Below are 23,009 nucleotides of genomic sequence, written 5' to 3'. Positions count from 1 at the left end.
TAAGAGCTATTTGTTTGACATTGCATTCTACTGACCTTGACCCAATTTACTGGGCAACTGAACTATGGAGATGTGTATGCTTTTGTAATCAGAAAGTCTGTTGTGTGAAGGACCTAAGCAGAAGTTGAATCAATAGTTTTCAGCATAGTGAACTACTATGACTTTTGCCCTACACGGAGTCAGGGACATCTCAGCATAATTTTGCAGCAGCTCTGGTATTTTAAAGAATGTTCTCTTGGAGAGGCTGTGAGAGATCGTTTCAGAGAAAACTAAATACTGGAATTTCAGTAGCACTGAAAGGGATCAAATACCTATCTACCAATGACTTTCTAGGCAGTCTGAATCTGTCCGAGGCATTGTGTATAGCTGAATACTTAAGTTTTGCCTAACTTAAGGTGGAGAAATATTCTAAGCCTGATTTCACAAAACTGAAGCAGGAATAAGTGAATTGCTTAAGGTCACACAAAGATCTGTGGCAAGGCAAAGGTAATTCTGTTCTCTGTTGGTGCTTGAAGACTGAGCCATCTTTTATTCTAAGCATCTACTGAGGTAGTACAACTCCTGGGCAGTTTGCAATCAATTTAAGGCTGTTTAAAGATTTCTTAAAGTTCATGTCTTCATTTTCTGAAGCTTTTCTTCTTTTTTGGGGTGATTTTTCCTGGTTTGATGAAGTACTTATGGAATGAGACTGCCTGGGCATATATTTTTTTCCTGTTGCTGTGTGGGTAGAAGACCACTTTGAAACAAGTAGTCCTTTTGGTATTGCTGAAGTGTAAAAATTCCTTTTTTATTTTTAATCTTTCTTTCAGTGCACTAGGACAAGAACATTAGAAACCTTCAGTCCTATGAAATAGAAACCTGAAATCATATCAGAGTCTTTGGAATCATTTTACTGATTCACGCTAGTGAGCGAATGCTCTCATTTTGACATGAACTCTGCTAAGTTGTAAAAATTAGGCTCTGTTTATCATTTAGGAGGGCTCTGTTCCATTATTCTGAATTTAGTATTCCCTAGAGAATTACCTACCTGTGTGTGAAATTGATCCATATAGAGAGGAATGGTAAGAAGTGTAAAACCTAAGCTTCAAGGTTTAGATGGTGTTAAGAACCTTGAATGAAAAGCACTTTCGCTGACAACAGCCACTAGTTATAGAATTGTTCCATTGCTAAAGAACAGTAAAAAATAAAAAGAAACAGTCAACTGGGGCTTTACGATACGATTAATAAATCTTGTGCAAATAAATTTTAGTATGCCGGCTCTTGTTCCTTAATAAACTGCCATAATGTTGCATAGCTCAGTGAGTCCTATGCGCAGACCTCATGGAAACATGCACAGTATGGGTAGTTTTGTGGGGGATCAAGGAGAAGTTAAGAATAGTGGCAGTCAGCACGACTTTTGATAAGTATTTTAACATGAAACTGAACAAATGAATGTACAATTGGACGGGTGATTTTGTAATCAGTCTGGATGTGAAGCTGTCATTCCTTTAACTTATTCCTGAGAAAAGAAAGGAAGGCAAAATGATCTCTTTCATTGGTTAGAAACCGATGTAGCCGCAGCATTTTGCCATGGACAGTCTTTATAGACTGACTTTATGGCCTCTGATTATGGCCTTTTATATCTAGCAGAAGAGACGAGTGTTAGAGAATAATTTTGGGAAAGAGTGTAACTTGGAAATCTTCTGACTAGTTTGGTTGGATTAAAAATGGGCCTTGAAATGTTCCTTCTCTTCCATGGCTGTATGTTTTTATTCTAATGCCTCTGGGTTGAAAACATTTTTAACTTAAATCTCTTTCTGCTCTTTCTCTCATCCTGCTGACAGCTGATGCTGAAGCCTGCTTGGTTGCATCCTATGTGCAATGTAAATTCCTTTGTGGGTCCAAAATGGTAAAAGATGCTCAAATGGAGCACGGAGAACAGGATAACTTTGCAAACCACAGCAACTCAAGGTTATGGGGAAGGAAGGAAAGGCGATTGGAAAGTTTCCAGTAATCAGCTGATACAGGTTATCCTAGTGTATGCATCAGGCGAATATTTTGCCATCATTTGGGTGAGTTGTTCTTTAGGAACAGAAAGTCCCGCAGAAAAAGAGTTTGCAGCTAGGGGGAAATTTAAACAGAAGTTTAGAAGTAGAGTTAAAATACTTGAGCATTTTTTCTGTATGTTACTGAATAAAAGAGAAATAAAAGCTTCATAACACACAGATGCCCCAGGAAGCTGGGTGCTCATTTCTCTCAGGCTGCTCTTACTATGCCAGCCCTTGTTTTGATTACCATTTTCTGTTTCTGTTGCATAAAATTTATGTGGACCAGAATGAATTTTGAAAGTAGATTTGTCCATGCTGTTGCACACAATTGCATTATAACACCATATACATGTCCAAATAGAAAAAGAAATTTTTAAATGGAATGAAATGCTAGTCACCAGGAACTTGCAAATATCCTCTCCTTTGCCTTTGCTTTTGTTTAGGGAAGAAAAAAAGTCAGTTTGTGTCTTTCATTTCTGCACGTGATAAATTATCCAATTGATGGATTAAGACCTGTATGGTTATGACCGTAAAAAATTTTACATGAGGCTATTGCATTTAAACAGCAGTTCGTGCAAAAGAGATGTCTTCTGCCAACTGAAAGTTCTTTGAATTCCAAAAGTACTGGCCATTGGGATGAATGCTTGTGATCGTATTTCTGCAAGAGTATGGGCTACTGTGTTAGTCCCTGATTGTTTCCATACAGAAAATTGTTACCTCTAGGGCGCAGCCTGTACCTTATGAGAGTATTGGAGGTGAGGACTTTTCAGCTATTTTACTTTTTCTTATGCAATGTCTGGACAGAGTATGTATGTACCTTCAGAAACATAATGTACATTTAGGTGCCTGAAAATCTCACAGTTGGAATGGCAGCTGTTCAAGCACTGCTTCAAGTTTACTAGAAAGTCATGCTAGCCTTTTCAATAGGATTTTCAAAAATTCAGTTCTGGACACATTCCAGGCTCAAAAGCCTTTGAGAATCATGCATGTACAGCCAGAGAAAACCAAGGGGTTTCACCGGTTACTTTTTTTTCTTCAGTTTTTTTCTTTCACACCAGCAAACACTAGGTTTACGGATGTAGCTCAGTGAAGAACTGAATTTTAAAACTCATTAAAATTAGTAGATTAAAGTGACTCCCTTTCCAGGATGAACCATTAGGTTTGATGCAAGCCAAATAGAAGAGACTGGGCAAAACTTTCCTGGGAAAAAATTTGTGCTTGTTGTATGCTGTGTTCTGGTTTTACTGTTTGTAATCAATGACAATTACTATACATATTGGGTGCTTTAGAAATGCTATTAACAAAGAAGAATAGGTTTGCTTTTTCCACATGCAATGCATAATTGAAACTGAGCTGGTCTCAGCTGAAAATATAATTGCTATTTGATAGCTTAGAATCAGAATATTAAGCAGCCTTGAAATTAAAAATCAAATCTCTTGGTTAATGAAATAACTACACCAAGTATTTTAAGATATAATAGGGTAGATTACATGTAGATCTGAAAGAAAGTTACCTTTAATATTAATTTTTCTAGTTAAAAAAGTAGTAGTGAGTTGTTTAAAAAAATCTTGCCATAGTTACAATGGCAAAAGCCATTTTTATTAGCTACTTCTTGTTCACAAATGCATTCATATTTTCACCTGGGGCTCAGTTCTAAAGAAGCTTCATCTATGACTTCATGACTCCTCATTCTTCTTGCAGTCACTTCCTCCACAGTACTGTCAGCTGCAGTGCTGTAGCTGGTACAGGCTCCGAAACTGCTGAAGTGTGAGACTGGACAAGAGACAAAATAGTGAGGTCTATCAAGATTAAAGAGTAGAGAACAAGTGCAGGGTGTCCTTTGGGAACAAGGAAAGAGTAGGCTGTTTGTGTAAGTTTTTAAAAATCTCTGTGGGTACATTAGAATGAATTGCAGGGTCATGGCAGTACTTTGTTCTTGGGCAAATAACTGTGAATTGATGTCAGCTTGCCAGGACAGAAGTGCTTTGTGAAGGCTGCTCAGTGCTGCTGTCCGTGGTTGTGAGAGCTTATTATCAGTGTTTTCCTCAACTGATACAAGTGCACGTGTGACAGTACGTGAAGGAAATTCAGTGCAAAATATGAAGGTTTGGTAAAAACCTGCCTCATTTATTTATTTTTTAATTTTGTGGCTTGAAATGTCCTTAAACATGTCTACAGTGAACGTGAGTAAAGCAATATGCTGACAACTCCTTTATTGAGAACAAAGTAGGGAGTGCTAGATAAGCCTCTTTTGATAAAATGCGCAAGTGTTGTCTATCCTGTTTGGGAAACATTGCAGCTTTCCTCTTTCATACTTTCCCGTGGCAGAATTTCTCATTCATTTTTTCACACTTCTTGGAAAAGGCTTTTAGGAAACACAGTAATTCCATAATCTCTCCTTCAAATAGTTATATCATTGGGTGGATCCCATTGTGATCAGAGTCTCACAAGATTTCTTTGAAGAAATTCTATCGCCACGGTGGGCAAACAGTAAGTAGTATTGCTGATGCAACCGAGCATGGTTTGGATCACGGGCTGGGGCACCTGACCCCAAAAAGTAAAGAACCAAGAAATATATATGTTGTAGGGGATAGATATACCAGACAATATAGTGTCATTTACTGATGATTTTTTCTTTACTTGCAAAATTAGTATTCTTGCAGATCTTACTAGTTTATGGCTGTGCATTTAACAGATATCCTCCCAAATCCCAGATATAAAATTAATTTCAAGATGACTTGGGTTCTAATGACCTTCTCAAGAAAATACAAATGGGTAATTCTGCCAGACATATGCATGTTCTGTTCTATCTTGCAGGGTACACTGTCTTACTTCACTGCCATAGACAGAAGAAATCCTTCGAGCAGGGTTCCCTGTGGAACAATAAAGACCTTAAAAGTTGTTTCTTGGCTGATTCACTAGTGCATACATTTAAGAGGTTCAAAGGGGAAAGCTGTGCAAAGCATTCACATGACAAGCATCAGCCTGATAAATCAATCTGTTCTAGCAGGCTGTACAGTGACTAGCCATGTCAGGCAGTATCAACCTGCATTTAATTTCAGTGTTGCTTTATTCTCATGCAGGAGTTTGTTTATTCAAAGTTTGTTCAGGCTATTGCTGGGCAACTGGGTATCTCATTGCCTTATTATTGTGTAATGCAGGAGGCTGATACGGATGATAACCAGGGCACGCTGGGCTTTGATGAGTTCTGTGCCTTCTATAAGATGATGTCAACACGACGTGATTTGTACCTGCTAATGCTCACCTACAGCAATCACAAGGACTACCTAGATACAGATGATCTGAGACGCTTTCTGGAGATTGAACAGAAGGTAGGCCCAAGCCAGGAAAAGACTTCCAGTCTGCATGCCTTTCTGTTTGCCATTTAAAAGGGGTGGGAACTTCGTTGTCATGCGTGTGAAAAATAGACAGTTAGATGCCTCTTGATTTTCATCTTGTAGGCTGGCATGACTCCTTCTTGAATCTTCTTGCTCTCACTACCTCTTTTTTCTGTAGACATTCGTTGTCCCCCTAAATAAAGCCTCTGCAGTTTCTTTCTTTTTCACGTGTTCTCTTAGGACAATTTCCTCAGTATCTGTTTTTTCCCAGTATTCAGTAGCCTGGTGCAAAGATGGTGTTTCTGACTCTGCTTTTGACTTAGTGCATAGTCCATGATGAGACACTGAAATACTTTGTCACACTATCTCAGTTTGTAAAGTGGAAGATTATGTTTCTGAAGAGCTGTTGAGAGGATAATTAATGTCTGGGAAAGTTTTTTGAGGATATATAGTAGTACATATTAAGTTGTCTCTTAGTGCTTTAACTCCATTGCTGGGGTGGGTCTTAAAGACTATTGTCCCATTTTGCCGAGCTGAAACAGGTGAGGTATTTTTCTCTGACAAACCAGGTAATGTGTATATGCCCTGTATAATAATATGGGGCGGGGGGGGTGGTGGCAGCAGCCAGTAGATAATGATAAGCTTGATATTTAACGGTGTTCATGAATGTGACGCATTTTACAGCTCTCCAGAGATGTTAATTTACAGCTTTATAAGCTTTGCTATTCAGATATTGAAGTGCACCTATACATTGTGCTTATAGTTGTTTATGCACATTCAGCAAAATACCAGCAAACTATGTGCTCTGTTGCAGTAAGTGCTATCCACTTGTGTTACTGTATTTAACAAGGCGGCTAGCCTACATCAGTCACATTAGAAATTTTGTCCATCAGTCACTTATGCGCACTGAAGTTACGGAAGTCCATTTTCTGACAGTTCACATATGTTTTCATGAAAAAAGGAAACTAGTGTTGATATATTCTTTTTTTGGGACATAATGGTAAAAGACAAAAGTTTCTTATCTCTGTGTGTATGGTGCACCACATTCCTGCCCACTGATCTGCTTCCTCTGTCACTGACTTGAACCTTTATGGCATTAAGAATCTTTGTAACCAAGCTACCTGGAAGCCTAACACTTTTACTCCTACCCCAAATACCCCTTGATCAGAACAAGTTTGAGTCTTTCTGGTACATGGTAGTTTGGCAGACCAGAAAACGGCAAGGCATCTAGTATCTGTACCATGATGACATTCACCCATTGGAACAGGTTGCCTGGAGAGGTTGTGCAGCCTCCATCCCTGGAGGTTTTGAGGACCAGACTAGGTAACGCTCTGAGCTAACTGATGTGACCTTGTAGTGGATGCTGCTTTGAGCAGGATTTTGGGCTGGGTGACTTCCTGAGGTCCCTGAATGATTCTATGATTTTTCATCTAGAGACTTGTGGAAGATTATGAAGTGAGGAAAAATAGTTGGATAGCAAGATGCAGTCAATGCAGGAACAAATGCATTGACTCATCTTTGCCTTTTTCTCTCATGATCTCTTTTGAAGCTGCGTGCCTGTAAGTCATAAATCTCCATCAGTTTCAAATGTTGTCTAAGAAATGAATGAATAAAAAAAGATACCTCTCTGGCAGTTATCTTTTTAGATAAGTGGGGTATGTTTCCATTTCATTGGTCAATTGATCCTCCAGATGGTGAGAGGAAAATGAACACTCGCCACAGGACACAAATCGGCTCAGCTAATCACTGATGTGGACAACCCGTGCCTGTGGGGCTTCTCTCCCTTGCCTAGTGCTACCCTTTCTCATACAATCTGTACAGGGAAAACAAGTATTCATTCTGTGCATTTGAAACTGTACCAGAAAAACCTTCTGTTGTTCCAGAGCTTTATCTTTTGAACCCAGCAAACCTATAATGTATGGGCAAATAAAGGGTTAGGTTTTTTTTTTGCTCTTCTTTTACTTTTATTTATTAGATTTTAAATTACCCCCAGAAAAGGCATTGATCTGGTAGTAGATATGCTGGTGGTTTCTTTTCCCCGTAAGCAAAGATTCCATGTTGCCAAAGCAGTCATCAACTTGGTCACTTTATTGGCAGTTCCCTCTGCTGACAAGGGCTGATTTTCATGTGGCATGTACAGCACCTAATGGAAAGGATTTGCTGGACCACTCAGGACAGGAATATTCAATAATAACAGGGGTAGTAATTAGAGGAAAAATCTACAGTAAATAGCAGGAATATTAAATAATAGTGTTAAAATCAAATTACGAAAACTTTGCAAGGTAAAAAAAGCTACAGCTTATCATAAATGCACCTTTTTTTGTAAATGACAACATTTACAAACATGTATTTCCCTTTGTACTCTCTCCTTTTTCAGTTGAGAATGCAAAGCAACCTTGAAGTTAACAGATTTCCTCAAGGAGCTTTCTGAGAGCATTATGTCCTGATTCTACGTTACCCTGCTAGTAACTGATTTTTCTGTCTGCTGCATAAAGATGAGGCATTTTCTTGTTTTATTTTAAAGTAAAAACCTTTGATAATGCAAACTAATCCTTTAATCCTACAAGAGAAAAAATGCCATTGGTTTGTGACAAAGCTGCTTCTGTTTGGATGCTCTGTGTGCCTAATAACACTCTAACCAGATTTGACCTACAAAGCAGAACTCTGTCTTTATTGGCTGTGATCAGGCAGCTGCCAATAGGACAGAAACTTTTCACAAAGCAGTCTAGTTCTTATCTGACCTGACACTGATTGACAGGAGTAAGAATCTCACTGGGTAACTGGAAATCCTTAGTACCACTATGGATATTCTGGCCAGCTGTTAAACTGTATACAGAGAAAAGAGCTAAGAGAAGCTGTGATTACTAGTTAACACTTCATTTTTGCTACTTTTACAGATGACAAATGTGACTAAAGAACACTGCCTGGAAATCATCAGCAAGTTTGAACCATGCCTGGAGAACAAGCAGGAGGGAGCTCTGGGGATTGATGGTAAGCTGGCTGGGGTAGCTTTCATAGGAAAGAGGCAACTGCTTAAATGCTTATGAGAATATTAACGTTTGTTTGCATAATATATAGTCAGCAAATTTTGTCATGTTGTATAGAGTATGCTTTTCAGTAGTTTTTTTTAATATCTATTATTTGCTGAGGAACGTAAAGGGAAATTGGTACTCTCTGGAAGATTTTTAAAGGTACATATCATGACGAAGTAGCAGTCATCAAAGATCAGCTGGAGCTGGATGTGTCTTTATTTGTGCTTTTGGAAAATACAGTAGAATTTAGTTGCATCATTCCTGCAGGTATTTTTGGAAATCCTTTAAGTTTTAATAAGAGGAGTGATCTGATCCAGAGTAAACATGTGAAGTGGGTTGATAGATGAAATTTATATAGAAGCATGCTTTCATGACCTCTGCTGCTAAAGCCTTCACTCTGAATATAATGATGCTGTACCATCGTGATGGTAGCTGTTATTTTGAGGACTGATTCTAAATCCTTTCCCCTAAATAGTAAATCTTCTACCAGATCTCGCTGACTTCAAGGACAGAGTACGTTCCTCAGGAATTAGATTCTGTGCAAAAGTTCTAGGACCTTTTGAAAATCAGTCTTGTCTATTTCTATGGGTGTGTTGTCATAGTGAAAAGTGGCCAATTATAAGTTCAGTTTGGTTTACTGCATGAAGAAGTGGGTAGTTTCTGGTATATTGTGTAAGGTGGGAGTTTTTTTCAAGAAATGATGGTTGCTTAGGGTGGATTCAGGTCTGTTCTACTTTCAGGCTAAATTTTCAATTTATTTTAAAGCTTATACTAATGCCAAGTGAGTGTAGGAGTTGCCATATTCATGTTTTTATTCTCTGGTGCTTTACAGTCACTGGCAGTCACATAAATAATCAATAATCAAGTTCGTTATTTTGCCTTCCTCATAGCTAGAAAGGTAAGACTAGGCTTTTCAAACTATTGTAGTTTTTCATACCAGAAGGGAAAACTTTTAAAAAACTAACCTGATCTATAGAATTGCTTTGCCTAAGAACGGATGATAAAACAGTTGAGAGTTTATGGGTTAGGATTAGAGACCAGCCCAACATGGGTGACATTCTGCTGGGTGTCTGCTACAGATCTCCTGATGAGGAGGAAGTAGAAGATGAGGTTGTTTTGAAACAACCGGAAAAAGCTTCACGTTAGCAGGCTCTGCTTCTTATGGGAGACTTAACCACTCCAGTATCTTGCTGGAAGTGCAACAGAACAGAACATATCTAATCTAGAGCTTAACCAATACAGGAGACTTCTGGAGTGTATTGATGATAACATCCGAACAGAGCTGACTGAGGAGCTGACAAGGGGCACGCTGCTGGATTGGGTACTAACAAAGAAGAAAGAACTGCTTAAAAAGCATAGATATATATCTGCATGCATATGAATGTATGCACATGTGTGCACACACATGCACACAGAGAAGTTGTTCTTTTCTTGTCTTTGTGTGTAGTTGAGACTTTAGATTCCTCTTGTCTTCCAGAAGACAAATCGAGTGTTGCCTAGGGAGACTGAAATACAACAGCTATGGAAACTGAAGCTGTACGTTTATTCCTCAAATTGGTACAGCCCAGACAGGAGCATCCTGCCCACACATAGAGGCACTTCAGTAGTAGTAAAATAATAGTATAGTGTTCTTTGCCCATTCATGTTCATTCATGTGTCTGTAGTGCCTTGTGTCCTCAGCTGTGATGGCTTTTATCATGAAGCACCTTGAACTGGCCTGTGACAATTAGCTCATTCAACAGAGTCTTGCAAAAAACCTCTTACCTTCCTCTGTTGATCAAAATAAAACACTGTGTCAGTATGCTTTTCCTGAGCATGTAAATACTGGAGATCTATGGTACACACTGCTGCCAATATCTCGATTCATTCGTATTTCTTCATTGTAGGGCTGATAGATCCAGTTAGTGTGAACTCATTATAACAATTTTGATACTATATTTTAACAAGCGCTTAAAGCAAACAATAGTGTTGGTTCAGAAGCTGCCCTAACAGTGATGTGTGGAATTAATCTTGTAGCAGCTGTTTGGTTTGTAGTAAGAAGAAATAATTAATCTGCCAAAAGTGATTAGCTGTATGTTTGCTGACACTGTGCCCTATCAATTTTTCACGGTATCTGCTCTGACTTGGTTAGTCTTTTGTTTTTACTCTAGCTGTGTTACTGGTTTGCTAGTTGATCATGATATGTGCCTCAAGAGACTCAAATATTAGGCTACACTGAGGTTCCCTAGCACTGTTTCCTAGTGTATTCTTCAAAAAGATTTGGCTGCTATTTGTATTTATCAGCTCTTTTCCTTTAATAAAACTTTCATCAACACAAGATGTAAAGCCTATAAGAACCGTCATAAAGGTGACATTTTATCTTAAATTCTATTCAAGCTCAATTTCACTGTGTACTGTAGACCAGTATTCTGAGATTGATTTTGAAGACTGGAGTTGTTTTGCCTTGTGTAACTTTGGCAGGATTTTTATATGGGCACTGTTTTATTTATGGAATAATGAGTGAAATGTCAGGAGAATTAGAAGTCTTGAAGCAGAGACCTTTTGAATAAAGGCACCATTGCTGTCAGCAGCTGTTAAAGTCAGGATGTGAATGGAAATCTTAGTCCTTCATTAGTGGTGAACAAAAAGAATTTTGGGGAGGCTTGACATGAAAGTTACAGTTTTTAATGTTAGTCTGTCTTGTGAAAGAGTCTGTGTGTATGTGCACAAATGTATACTGGTGATCTGAGAGCAGCCATTTCATACAAAGATAAAAAATGTAACTTGCTAAAACTTTGCTTCTGAACAAGAGTGATTGCAATACAGAAATTGTCCAGGTGATGTTTGCATGATTTGCAAGCATCCCACTAATTCAGAAAATAAGTTCTAGTAGCATCACTGAAAGTACTACAGATAAATGATTTTTCAGTGTTAAGTCTGGAGTGAACTTCAGTCTCATAAAGTGACAGTAATACAATACTGCAGATCTCTCCCAGCCACATGCATGTTTGTGCATGCAGTGTCATATCAAAATGAGAGACTGTTGCTTGTACAAGCCAATGTGTGTTGACATTCTCCTGGTATTTTCAGGAGAAATAAGGGAGAGGAGAGTATCTCCCTTGCTTCACACTGTGTTGGGCCACTAGAAACTGTCTCTACATAGTACAATACCATATATCTTTCAACTCATTTCACTGAGGAGCAATGCCAGGATATGACCACAGATCCCTGGAGGCTTTTGTATGCCATGCAACTTAATGTCCCAGCAGAGTCTTTTGACAAAAATTATAAGCCTAAAATGTCAGGTTTGGATTAAATAGACATATTTTTTTAGGAAAGGCAGAGCAGGGAAATGTACAAAGCAACTATAAATTTATTGAAAGCAATAATTGCAATTGGGCATCGTGACAGTTGGAGTGTGGTGGTGGTATTTATCTTACATGTTCATGAATGTGTTGGTGAATGTAGGGATGCATTTTTAGGCTGGTTTTAGGAAGGCTACAGCAACAAAAAGGACAAAACTGTATTATTTATAGTATTGTTTGTTTACAGGTTTCACCAATTACATGAGGAGTCCATCAGGGGACATATTCAACCCAGAACACTACCAAGTGAATCAGGACATGAGTTTTCCTTTGAGTCACTATTTCATTACCTCTTCACATAATACCTACCTCATGGGAGATCAACTGATGTCCCAGTCTAGGGTGGACATGTATGCATGGGTGCTACAATCTGGCTGTCGTTGCGTAGAAGGTAAAGATCAAAAGGGAATCATCAGTAGGCTCCATAGTTTTGTTTCTCCTCTGTAAAGGAAGACTGATGACTTCTGCAGAGGACATGGTAATTGGGCAGAGGGAAAAGCCTAGTAAAATGGTGTCTTTCCTTCATAAAGAACAACAAAATAATGTTGCAGTATAATGGACAAATTTTCTTGAGCATGGAAATAAGGCAGACATTTGAAGAGTAGTGTCATTGGTACTGAGGGAAAAAAAATGTAAAAATATTTTTGTAGAGAGAATAGTAACTTTCAGTAGAATGTATTGGTGTATATACTTTCTAGCCGAGTGCATGACAAGCAAACTCAAAAATATGGCAGATTTCCTGCTACACGTAACAGGAAAGCCGATATTTCTGATAAGGGAAGTAGGGTTCTATTACGTGAAATGTTGACAGTCTCTGCAGTGACCAGGAAGCCTTTATGTGAAATCTCTTCTGATGTTTGTAGTGCCTTTCTGAGAGAGTACCCGTTTCATAATCACCTCTAATATCCTGACCATCAAAGTGTTTTCACAGTTTTTGAGAAGGCCAATACCATGGTTTGCTCAGGTTAGATTGTGGATATGCCAATGGATACTTCAGAGGAGCAAAACATTTCATGGAAATATGATTGTAAACAAATATAAGGTTAGGCAAAATCCAAGGAGGGCTAGAGATGACTAGGTCTTGGCTTTGCTTGTGGTGTGAGAAGCTTGGCTAAGATTCTCTGCTTTCCTTTTCAGGTTCAGCAGTAGCATAATGAAAGTAATGCTATGCTATGTCATCTCTCTTCCTGCCATAATAATCCTCAGCACTTGTTAAAAGGAGATCTTTTTTGCTTGGGGCTTTCTCAAACAATGGGAACAGTCATCTGTACACAGTAGAATGTCAAGGCCAGGAAGTTTCTTTAGAGAAAGGACGTTGAGCACAGTGAGGAGGGAGATACAGATGAAGGGTGGGAACGAACCTTTACCCTGCTTTGTTGGGTACATGCCTGGCTGGGATGCTGAAGGGAATTGCAGGGTCTCATAGTCTTCCACAGGTGGTGGCCCCAGATGTTACTTGTCTGATGGGTGTCGTTGTTTCTATTCTACAGTTGACTGCTGGGATGGGCCGGACGGTGAACCAATTGTCCACCATGGATACACTTTGACTTCCAAAATTCTCTTCAAAGATGTGATTGAAACTATCAACAAATATGCCTTTGTCAAGAATGAGTATGTATACAGTCTGCCAACTTTTGAGTCTCAGGGCTATAAGCTGGAGTGTTCCCTGGCATCCTTGTAAAGGCAGTTAGTGAAAATCTAACCTGTTCCTGCATATGCCAGATGGAATTCTGAGTTGTTTTGTGTGGGGAGAAAGCCTTCAGAAAGAAATAACAGGGCAAAACTGTCTGAGTCGGGGCAGTCTGTACGTAGTTGTGGGACTGTCTTTATCCCGTTTGTAGAAGACCAGAGGATTAACATGTTTTGACAGTGAATGTTTTTAGTGAAAGGCTGACGGTTTAACCACATATCTCTCTGGATGTGTACTCCAGTGATGTCAAGGTTACGCTTGGTTACTCCAGGGATAGGAAGCAAGTCAGGCAGCAAAGGAATACAAAGAGACAGTAGCCCAACTGTGGAGAAAGCAGACTGTTCAAGAGAAATAGGTTATTTTCCCTACCTGTATGTTGCTCAGGAAATCAGAGAATTATACAATGGGAAGTTTCATATACCTTGGCAGTACTGTCCTCCTCCTGAGAGTCAAAATGTGTGTGTCAACCTATCTTTTTCTTTTTTTTTTTTTTTAAGACAAATAAATTTATCTCTGTAAAAATTTTCCAGTAGCTTCTCCTAAGCAGTCCATCTGTCTTCATTAATAGAGCTAACCCTGCCCTGAAATTTCAGCCCAGGTAAACTAATTGTGAGCCTGAATTTTTCTGAGTTTGCCTGAAGACATGGTAAATAAATCAAAGGAAAGCTGGCCAGCAGGATATATGGCAATGCTTCTGAAATTGTTGCAGTTCTTAAAAGCTTTACAGAAAGGCTAAGTGGGACTGTGTTACAACTTATTTGTGGTGGGTTTTTTTCTTGATAGATATTGGTGCTCAGTCAGAGTTTGGTACTGAACAAAACATATTTCAGACTTGCAGGTGTTTTTTTTTTCCCAGGACAGGCTGGAGGCTTAGCTGTTGGTAGGCTGCAAATTCAGCTAAGGAACTAGCTTCAGGCAAAGCTAGGAATCTAACGATAGTCATCAGTTGGGAAAGTTTTGTCCTGCAGGCATTGTCTGGCTGAAAGCCTCCTTTTTCCTGATGAGGAGCTAATGAGGGCCAGATGTCATGATAGACATCTTTTTATTCCTAATTAGTTTTTACTTAATGAATCCCTCATAATTCAGCCCTACAAAACTGCACTGTGTGCTGGCTTTTGTGCTCATCCTAAAAATGCATCATCTCTAAACAGAAATCCATCTTCAGTGTGATTTTATATGGCACCAACCATGCTGGAATCGATGTTTCACAAATCTTATCTTGATGATGCCTTTCAAAAAAACGTTATTTCTTGGCCTCAACCTGGAGAATCAACAATATATGACAACAATAAAACTAAATCTAGAAATAAGGCTTACTGTCTTTCTAGAAGAGGCTTTATCTGCAGGCTTGTTTGTATGACACTGCTCTGTTGCTAGCTAGAAAAGTTTTCATGGAAGAACTAACACAACAGGTTTATCGCTTGGTTGTTGGAAGTGGGAAGGTAAAGACAAAGCCCCATTGGGGATTTTTTCAGTTCTTGGAACCTTTATTTACTTTTATCTGTGAGAGTACAAAAGAGCTGAAGGACCGATTGGAGAGGAGAGTTGAAGGCAGTGACTACTTAATTTTTCCTTATGAATGGCTTGCTAGAATCTCTTTGATAGTAAATGAAGTTCAGGACTGGGTAGTGTAGGAAGGCAAAAAGTGTGCTCTGGAAAAAAATGCATCAAATCAGATTGCAGAAGTTTAATTATCCCGTGGCTGTCAAAAAAACGACCACTCAGTTTGGAGTGAGTAGTGGAGTATCAGTCCTGTGCCCACACTGATTTATCGAACCACTGTGGATTTCATTGGTGGTGATGTCTGTTACAGGAATGGCTCAGACAGTAATAACTGTTATCCTCTTAATGCTATAAAAACTAAATTTGCAGTTGATGATACTTGCTTATGTCTCTGCCAGGTACCCTGTTATCTTGTCAATTGAGAACCATTGCAGTGTTATTCAGCAGAAGAAGATGGCTCAGTATCTTATAGAAATTCTGGGAGACAAACTGGATCTGTCTTCTGTGCACAATGATGATTCTACCAAGCTCCCTTCCCCAGCAAGTCTTAAAGGAAAGATACTGGTTAAGGTAAAAACCTGCTTCGTTTGTTCCATCCCTTTTTTTGTGATGATTACGATTTCTGCCTGATTATCACTTATACCCTAACCTAAATCATTTTACAAAAAGCAGTCTTTAAGAACCTGGTAGTTAAGGTTCTGAACAAATGTATTGTCAATCAGCAAGAGCCTGGCTGCATGCTTTGAATAATTTTACTTTTTTTTTATATGTGTGATAGCAAGAGCTGCGTGCTAACCCGCCTGCATAATCTTTCTATCTTCTAGGGGAAGAAACTTCCAGCCAACATCAGTGATGATGCAGAGGAAGGTGAAGTTTCTGATGAGGACAGTGCTGATGAGATTGATGATGACTGTAAACTAATGAATGGAGATGTAAGTTAAGTGACAGTTTGGATGTAAATGTATGTTAAGTTTTCCCATCCCAGTGAGAAGAAACCTTGTATGAGTTCTCTGGAACGTGGATGTGGTCTAATCCTTGGGATTCCTCACAAGTCTTTTAGGTTCTAAACCTTCATGGGGACAGATTTGACAGAAGTGCATACTAGACAGCATCAGTTCTAGTGGTTAAGTTTCAAGTTTGGAATTTTTGTGTCTTTTAATATTTTAAATAGTAATAGCTCATGATTCTTTATTGCATCATAGTCTTCTTCCCCTCAAATGCAAAAAAAAGAAAAAAAAGTTCTACTTATGTCAAATTGTGGTCATTGTTACACAGCATCCCTTTGGTTTGCTGAATGCTGTGTTTAGTTGATTTTTACTGTAAGAAGGTGTTAAAAAGGGAGAATATTTTAATCTCTGCTTGCTTCAATCTGAAAATCCCTTATTTCTCCATCCTTTTTAAAAGTTAATTTTTTTTGTCATTTTGATCTTCTGGCGAGTGACATTGCATCTTACAGAAACAATATAAAATACACAACAAAACCATGTAATAACATAACCCAGATTGCCTTGGAGAGATTTTCAGTCCTCTCTCCTCCAGGATATTTCCTCATTTTATCTTATGAATTTGATCCTTTTAATCTAAAACTAAAAGAGAAACTTCTTTATGAATAAGTCTACCAAACGGGAAAAATAATTTGTTTGTTTTTTAAAATTATTATGTTTTAGCATATCGCTTTTCAATATTCTAAAGCTGAGATCTGTGATGTTTTAATACTTCTTGGGGTTTGACACCTTCTTGTTACATGATGCAGCTTTTCAAAGTGGAAGGTATTGTACAGGCAGTGGTGTGGTACAGTTCAGTTCAGCAGGCTTTCCACCTATGTAAGATCAGGCCTGGTATCAAGACATGAGCCTTTTGAACAGGGAGAAAATGAGTTGAAAGCCAAACCAAAAGCTTTTACAACCCATTTGGGGGCTACCTACGTAGCTGACTGTGCAGGGAAACTAGAACTGCACAAACTAATGAAATGAGAATTGGACATTTCTTCACTTTGAAACTTCACTGTGATCAACAAAGTTCACTCAGCTTGTTTTCCTATGTTTTCTAGTTCTTTTGTCTGTATCTCAGGCAATATCCAAAGGCAACAAGGCAGGTGATTTGACAAGCCTGCTGAAATTTTCTATACTTAAAGATGGCTTGTTTCGAGAGGATCCTAATCCCAATGCTTGAACAAGCAGAAATGTTAGCAGGTCTCTCATTGCTAGAAATTACTTTTGCCGTGATTCTTTTCAACTTAGCCCACAGATATACTATTTATAAAGAGATGTCAAAGAATGTTTATTTTTCTTCCATTGAATGGATGGAGAAATTAATGCCAGTAAGAAAGTGTCATCTTTCATAACAAAATTAGCTAGTAACATGTTATGGTTGGGTGTATTATTCTCACTAAAAGCTCAGTAGGCATTACTTTGCTGACCTCATTGTCTTTGTTACTAACAGTTCACTTTGCTGTGAGGTTTAGTGATGCTTTAAATCTGAGATTTGCTACAGCTGGCTTGCTTTCCAAGCCAAATTTTGAAGAGCTCAGAAAATCATAGCTTGTTTCATGACAAATTTAACTGGGAATTCTTAAGGCCTACTGAGAAAACACAATCTGTCACCTCTTAAAAGACCTGGGATTGTGAGTTTGTGCCTCCTGGATGAAAAAGAAAACTCTGGATTTCTATTTTTTTTCCCTCCACTTCCTCACAGAAGGAGTTCTCTTACATTTTGCCCTTGAACTGCTGAAATCAAGATTCTAAATCTTCTCCCATTCCATCCAGTAGAAGCTTGCATCTATTGTAGCTGCAGAGTCAACCCTGACATAGCATATGAATGCTGTCCATCAACCCTGATGTGTGAGAGAAATACCGTATAGTCATTTTTGACATGTATCCATTACTATTAAATTTCTGTGAAGAATGGCTTATTGGACAGCACAGTGGAATAGATCAGATTTTTTACTAAATTGGTGTTGCAAAACATAGCATATGTTAATCCAGTCCAGTATGGAGAGTCATCTCAGTAATAACTATTACTATGTTAGCACATCCTTGGCTTGTAACAGACATGACATCTGAATAGGTCTGCTAATGGTCAGTCTTGGTTCAAGTAGAACTGTTTTAATGAGTTTTACTCTCTCATCACTTCAGACAATCTGTTTATACTTTAGATCTAACATCTACTTCAGGGCTTCATATGCTTCCATACCTTACATTGTTTGATACTGAGCTGCAGGTAACTGCTTCACATTATGCAAATGAATAACTTTTTTTTTTTTTACTTTTTTTCTTGCATACAACATTTTAGTTTGCATTAATCCTGGCTGGAATTAATAAGACTTTTTTCATCACTACCTAGTTTAATGATTCTGTTTTGTTTGTAGGCATCTACTAATAGGAAAAGAGTGGAGAATATAGCAAAGAAAAAACTTGATTCACTGATAAAAGAATCCAAAATCCGTGACTGTGAAGATCCAAACAATTTTACAGTTACCACTCTACCATCATCAGGAAAGGCTGGTCTAAAGTCAGATAGTAAGAAGGTGAACATGTTTTATCGTACTTCACTTGCCCCTAGACCTGATTGTTTTGTTTGTCTCTGTAGCTATATAGTACTATTATTTCATAACGGTAATGCTTGTTCTTTCAAAGGTGGATGTCTAAAGTTGGGCTTTTAATTCTGTTTTGAGACTCCCCAGTTAAGATAGCTCAGTTTACCTCAGGTATCTGCAGCCATCATCGTACTAATGAAACTAAAGAATGCTCAGCACTTTCCTTAAAACAAGATAAGTGTGAGTCACACGATGAAAAGATTCCTGTCTCCTGTCTAGGTTAACTAGGATAATACAACTCAAGAATAACCAGATAGCCAAAATGTTCCCCTGGGATGTGGTAAAGCCAGGTTCACATGCCCAGTCAGACGTAGGTGGAACTGGGATTTTGAAGCTGTTTTCCATTCTGCCCTGACGAACACTTATTTAGCTAATTCAATATATAAGAAAACATGTTCCCTTCTTCTGTAATATTTTCTGTAATATTTTGTCATGACACCTAGTTAATACCTCATGTTGCTTATATAAAAGCTGTATTAAAAGGAAGAATACTTTTCACATTTATGTCCATTTAGTGGAAGCTGCTTTTTAATTTGCTGATAATAAGATTTTAATTTTAGCTGTTTTTATGATTCACACTTGATGCAGAGGGATAGTCAGTTATTGCAGATGAATAATGAAATGTGGCAGTCCTTCAAAATATAAACTGAAATGCTAACCACCTCTTTCTCTAAAGTCCAATGTCTTTCTCAGTGATTTCAGACAAAGACAAGTTTAGCATTTCCATTTGTTGTGTTTTATTAGCTTACTGAATAAATCATATATTATTGACTTCAGATTCACAGCTGAATTCATTCAGTTAATGATGATGCCAGGTGAACATCACTGTCAGATATGCAAAGCTTTTTTTCTTGCTCACACAGCAATTGGAGCATGAAATATACAAAATGAAATTACTTTTCAACAGAAAGAATTTTATTTTCCGTTATAAAAAGTGCATATGAAAGTTGGGCTTTTTTGCCTTGGTTCTCTATGTTCTATGCATTTACATTTGATTTTAATTTTATACTAATGCTTATTTATAAAAATGTACTCAGCCCACAGACTACACTTAACGAACTTGAGGCATTGTCATTTTAGAATTTGTAATAAGCCACAAAAAGCTTAGGAAGATTGTTGCATACAAATGAAAAACATTGGAGATCTTCCAATAATAAGCAAGTGTACTAACTAGGGATTAAAACTAGATGAGAACTAAAAATCAGCTTCCCAAAACTTTCTATGGCATAAGTTTTGTATGTACTTTTAAGCCTAATGATTTACATGGTGTATCAGACAGTTATTCTTGTAAGATGCACTACAAGGCCAAGGCTTCTTGGCCTTGGATACTAGGAGTATCCTAGGAAAACTGTGTAGCTGGCAGAAATAAGTCCAGTTAAACTATGCTTTTCAAATATTAAGCTATAAACCAGTCTGGTGTCAATGAATGTTATGTGGCATAGGGGCATTCAAACTTTGCCTAGATGAAAATAAAATTGGGGTTACATATTTGTGAGATTTCTGTCTGCTCTGAAAGTTCCCATGGACAAAAATGATGGCAGTTATTGCTGGGATAAAAGGTCTTTTACTCAGCCTGTGCTTTAAAAAAAAAAAAAAAAAAAAAAAAGCCTGCATTGGTCTGCTCCAGTTCTGTTGACACTTTAGGGAGGATTGCTTCCCAAACTATTTCTGATGATGTTCAGATATGCTGTCTGTAGCACTCTATTTGGTCTGCTACATTATTCTTTCTCTTTGGTTGCTTTAGAATAAACTTGAGGATGATGTGGAATCTGGGGAAGACTTCAGCACCAATAAAAGGCACAGCCGGTCATTGATGGGCAGTTTTTCTAAACGCAAGGTGAGTCACTCGGTAGATTAGGTCTACACTACATATTGTATTCTTGGATAGGTTTTTTTCTTTGCACACAGTGGTAGAGATGAATATCATAATCGCATTGTCTGGCAGAGGCTTGCTATCAGACTGTTCACTGAATGGGTAGGCTGGATAACTGGTTATAATGGTGCATAACAGTTTCAATTTACATCAAGGACTAAAAGTATCCCAAGATCTAATCTGAAAAGCTTAAAATTTAATTTGCACCTTTTATCTGAGGATCTGATTCCTTTATAAAAAGGCTCTGACCTCGGGCTGAGTCTTCCCCACGTGCATGCATATTGTTCTGCAATACTGAGTATTACAAAAGCTGTCGTTTCCTATTTTCTGTAAGTAATATACTCATAGCTGTAACAAAGCAGAATTGTATCCAGCTGCTCAAATGTTGATCAGACTGTTATGATATTATGGTTTTATTTCCTTGTGGCACAGAAAAAAGGAAGCAAATTGAAAAAGGCAACAAGTCTGGAAGAGGGTGAAGATGATTCGGATTCTCAAGGAAATTTAGCCAGGAGCTCTGTACATTACAGCAGGTTTGTTAACAAGTGATTTGGCAATTTTGTTTCTGAAAAAGATACCTACATAAATATACCCACTAAATAGATATGCTTCAGGTCTAGAAGTCAATTTGTTGAAGGCTGCAGGCATGTGACAGGGATCTGGTATAAGGGTAGATCCGATGTTTGCCACAAGATCATTAGAATGATCTCTTGGTGCCATTCAAACTAATTAGCGAAGTACAGCAGACCTTGTATGTGCTTTGAGCTCTTACCATCTCATCCAGCTGAAATATAGGCCATTTGACTGGTGGCCTAGTGAATCCATTAAGGTGGATTTGCAGTTTATCAGGTCCCCAGCTGATTTTTTTTATTGTTTTATAATTTGCCAAATGAAGTTGCATCACAATTCAGGTGATGGTTTTGATTTTTCTTTTGAAATTGCCTCTTCAAAAATCCTGACATCAAAGATCCTTTGCAGGATGGTTGCTTAAGCTTCAGGCTTCAAAAGTAAGAAATCAGATCAAGCAGTTCTCTAGGATACTTTGGAGCTTTTGGGGGGAGTTTAGTAGATATGTTGTTAGTGATAACCTGAAGCAAATAAGGAGGATCAGAGCATTACTTTCTTACTATTTCTTTGGGATTTAAATTTTTTTTTTTGTTAGCCCTTGACTTGAGAAGTAAATATAGATGTGAATAGATGTTCCACCCTTTCGTGAAAGCAATTTAGAGTCCTCCCCACCAGATCTTAGTAGGTGAATACTTATGTCTGCCATTAACAAGAAAGAACAGGACTTACTTGTTCCGTGTACTTTCATGCCATTGGTCCCACAACTGCTGTGCTTTGACAGCGAAGTGGTATAAAACTATTAAGTACCTCCTTGGTAGAAGAAAACCTTCTTATGTTTCTTTACCCTGATTTGTTTTTAAATATGAAAGATAAAATTTACCCCTTGATTAATGGGAAATTAATTTGTTTTATCTTTCTAGAATAAACCGACAGAAGAAGACAATGAAGCTGTCCAGGGCGCTCTCTGACCTGGTGAAATACACAAAGTCTGTTGGCACCCATGACGTTGAAACTGAAAGTAGGTTGAACTAAAAGTCTGCTGAAAATAATTGCTATACAAAGAAATTGAAAGGTTTATGTTCTTACATATCTTCTTATTGAAAGCTGGTTTTCTGTTTGTTTCTCCCTGACCCTGAAAAGATTTTAACAGAAGAGCTGCACACAATAAAGCTATACTATTTTGAAGTAGCTGACCACTTGCTATTCAGAATCCACAAAGTGAGTCTAAAGTTGTGTGACAGCTTCCATAAAGGAGAAAAAGTTACTACAGGTAGTAAGTAGTACACATGTAGTCTTTGCTAGCTTGTATAAAAGCTGCCACACAACAATTAAATCCTGGGAAATAACAGAGGACTTAGTTATGCTCTTGGGGAGAGTGGTCTGAAGAGCATTTCAAGCTTGAAGTCTAGATTCTTAAGTCAGATCTGATGAAACATCGGGCATTAAATTTCTAGAATATTTCAGTCCTCTTTCTAAGTTTTCTGTATCTTATTTTGACAGGAATCAAGTTTTAGTTAAAAGGGCCAAAAAGAGAGAATTGCTTGCCAGAAAACAAACTTGCCTTGAGCAAATTAAAAAAAAATCTTAGAGACTTTTTTTTAAAACTTCTTAATGAAGATTCAGGTCATTCCTTATATTCAGCTTCATTTTCCCAACCATAACTCCTCCATTAAGCACAATGATTTTGCTGTAATAGCTCCCTCTGAGTGGGATGTATTCAAATGATGCTTGATAGTTATAAGGAACTAGCGCCATGTAGCTTTGAACGCTTTATCTAGATAATAAATAAATAAATAAGGAGATTACCTCTCATGTCCTCCTCTCTTCTCTTTAGTCTCTTCCAGCTGGCAGGTTTCATCTTTCAGTGAAACAAAAGCCCACCAGATACTGCAGCAAAAGCCAGCACAGTATCTACGTTTCAACCAGCATCAGTTGTCCCGCATCTACCCATCTTCTTATCGTGTAGACTCTAGCAACTACAATCCCCAGCCATTCTGGAATGCTGGATGCCAACTTGGTGAGCAGAAAGAAAACTTGTTT

At 38.1% G+C, this 23,009-nt stretch overlaps 1 protein-coding gene across 18 annotated transcripts in view; it reads left to right on the top strand.

Moving 5' to 3' along the window:
• Nucleotides 1–23,009, top strand: part of PLCH2 (phospholipase C eta 2) — a 119,913-nt gene that overhangs the window by 76,548 nt on the left and 20,356 nt on the right. For all 18 annotated transcript variants that reach the window (XM_030018900.2, XM_041124158.1, XM_030018910.2 and 15 more), the window contains 11 exons: nt 5,189–5,359; nt 8,263–8,356; nt 11,929–12,132; nt 13,232–13,352; nt 15,333–15,504; nt 15,759–15,866; nt 18,302–18,460; nt 20,274–20,366; nt 20,835–20,935; nt 21,890–21,987; nt 22,804–22,986. In XM_030018900.2, coding sequence (XP_029874760.1) covers nt 5,189–5,359; nt 8,263–8,356; nt 11,929–12,132; nt 13,232–13,352; nt 15,333–15,504; nt 15,759–15,866; nt 18,302–18,460; nt 20,274–20,366; nt 20,835–20,935; nt 21,890–21,987; nt 22,804–22,986 — 1,504 coding nt within the window. The remainder of the gene's footprint in view (nt 1–5,188; nt 5,360–8,262; nt 8,357–11,928; nt 12,133–13,231; nt 13,353–15,332; nt 15,505–15,758; nt 15,867–18,301; nt 18,461–20,273; nt 20,367–20,834; nt 20,936–21,889; nt 21,988–22,803; nt 22,987–23,009) is intronic.

Source organism: Aquila chrysaetos, chromosome 6 (assembly GCF_900496995.4).
Source record: "Aquila chrysaetos chrysaetos chromosome 6, bAquChr1.4, whole genome shotgun sequence".
Lineage (NCBI taxonomy): Eukaryota > Metazoa > Chordata > Aves > Accipitriformes > Accipitridae > Aquila > Aquila chrysaetos.
This window is presented reverse-complemented; position numbering and strand designations above follow the sequence as displayed.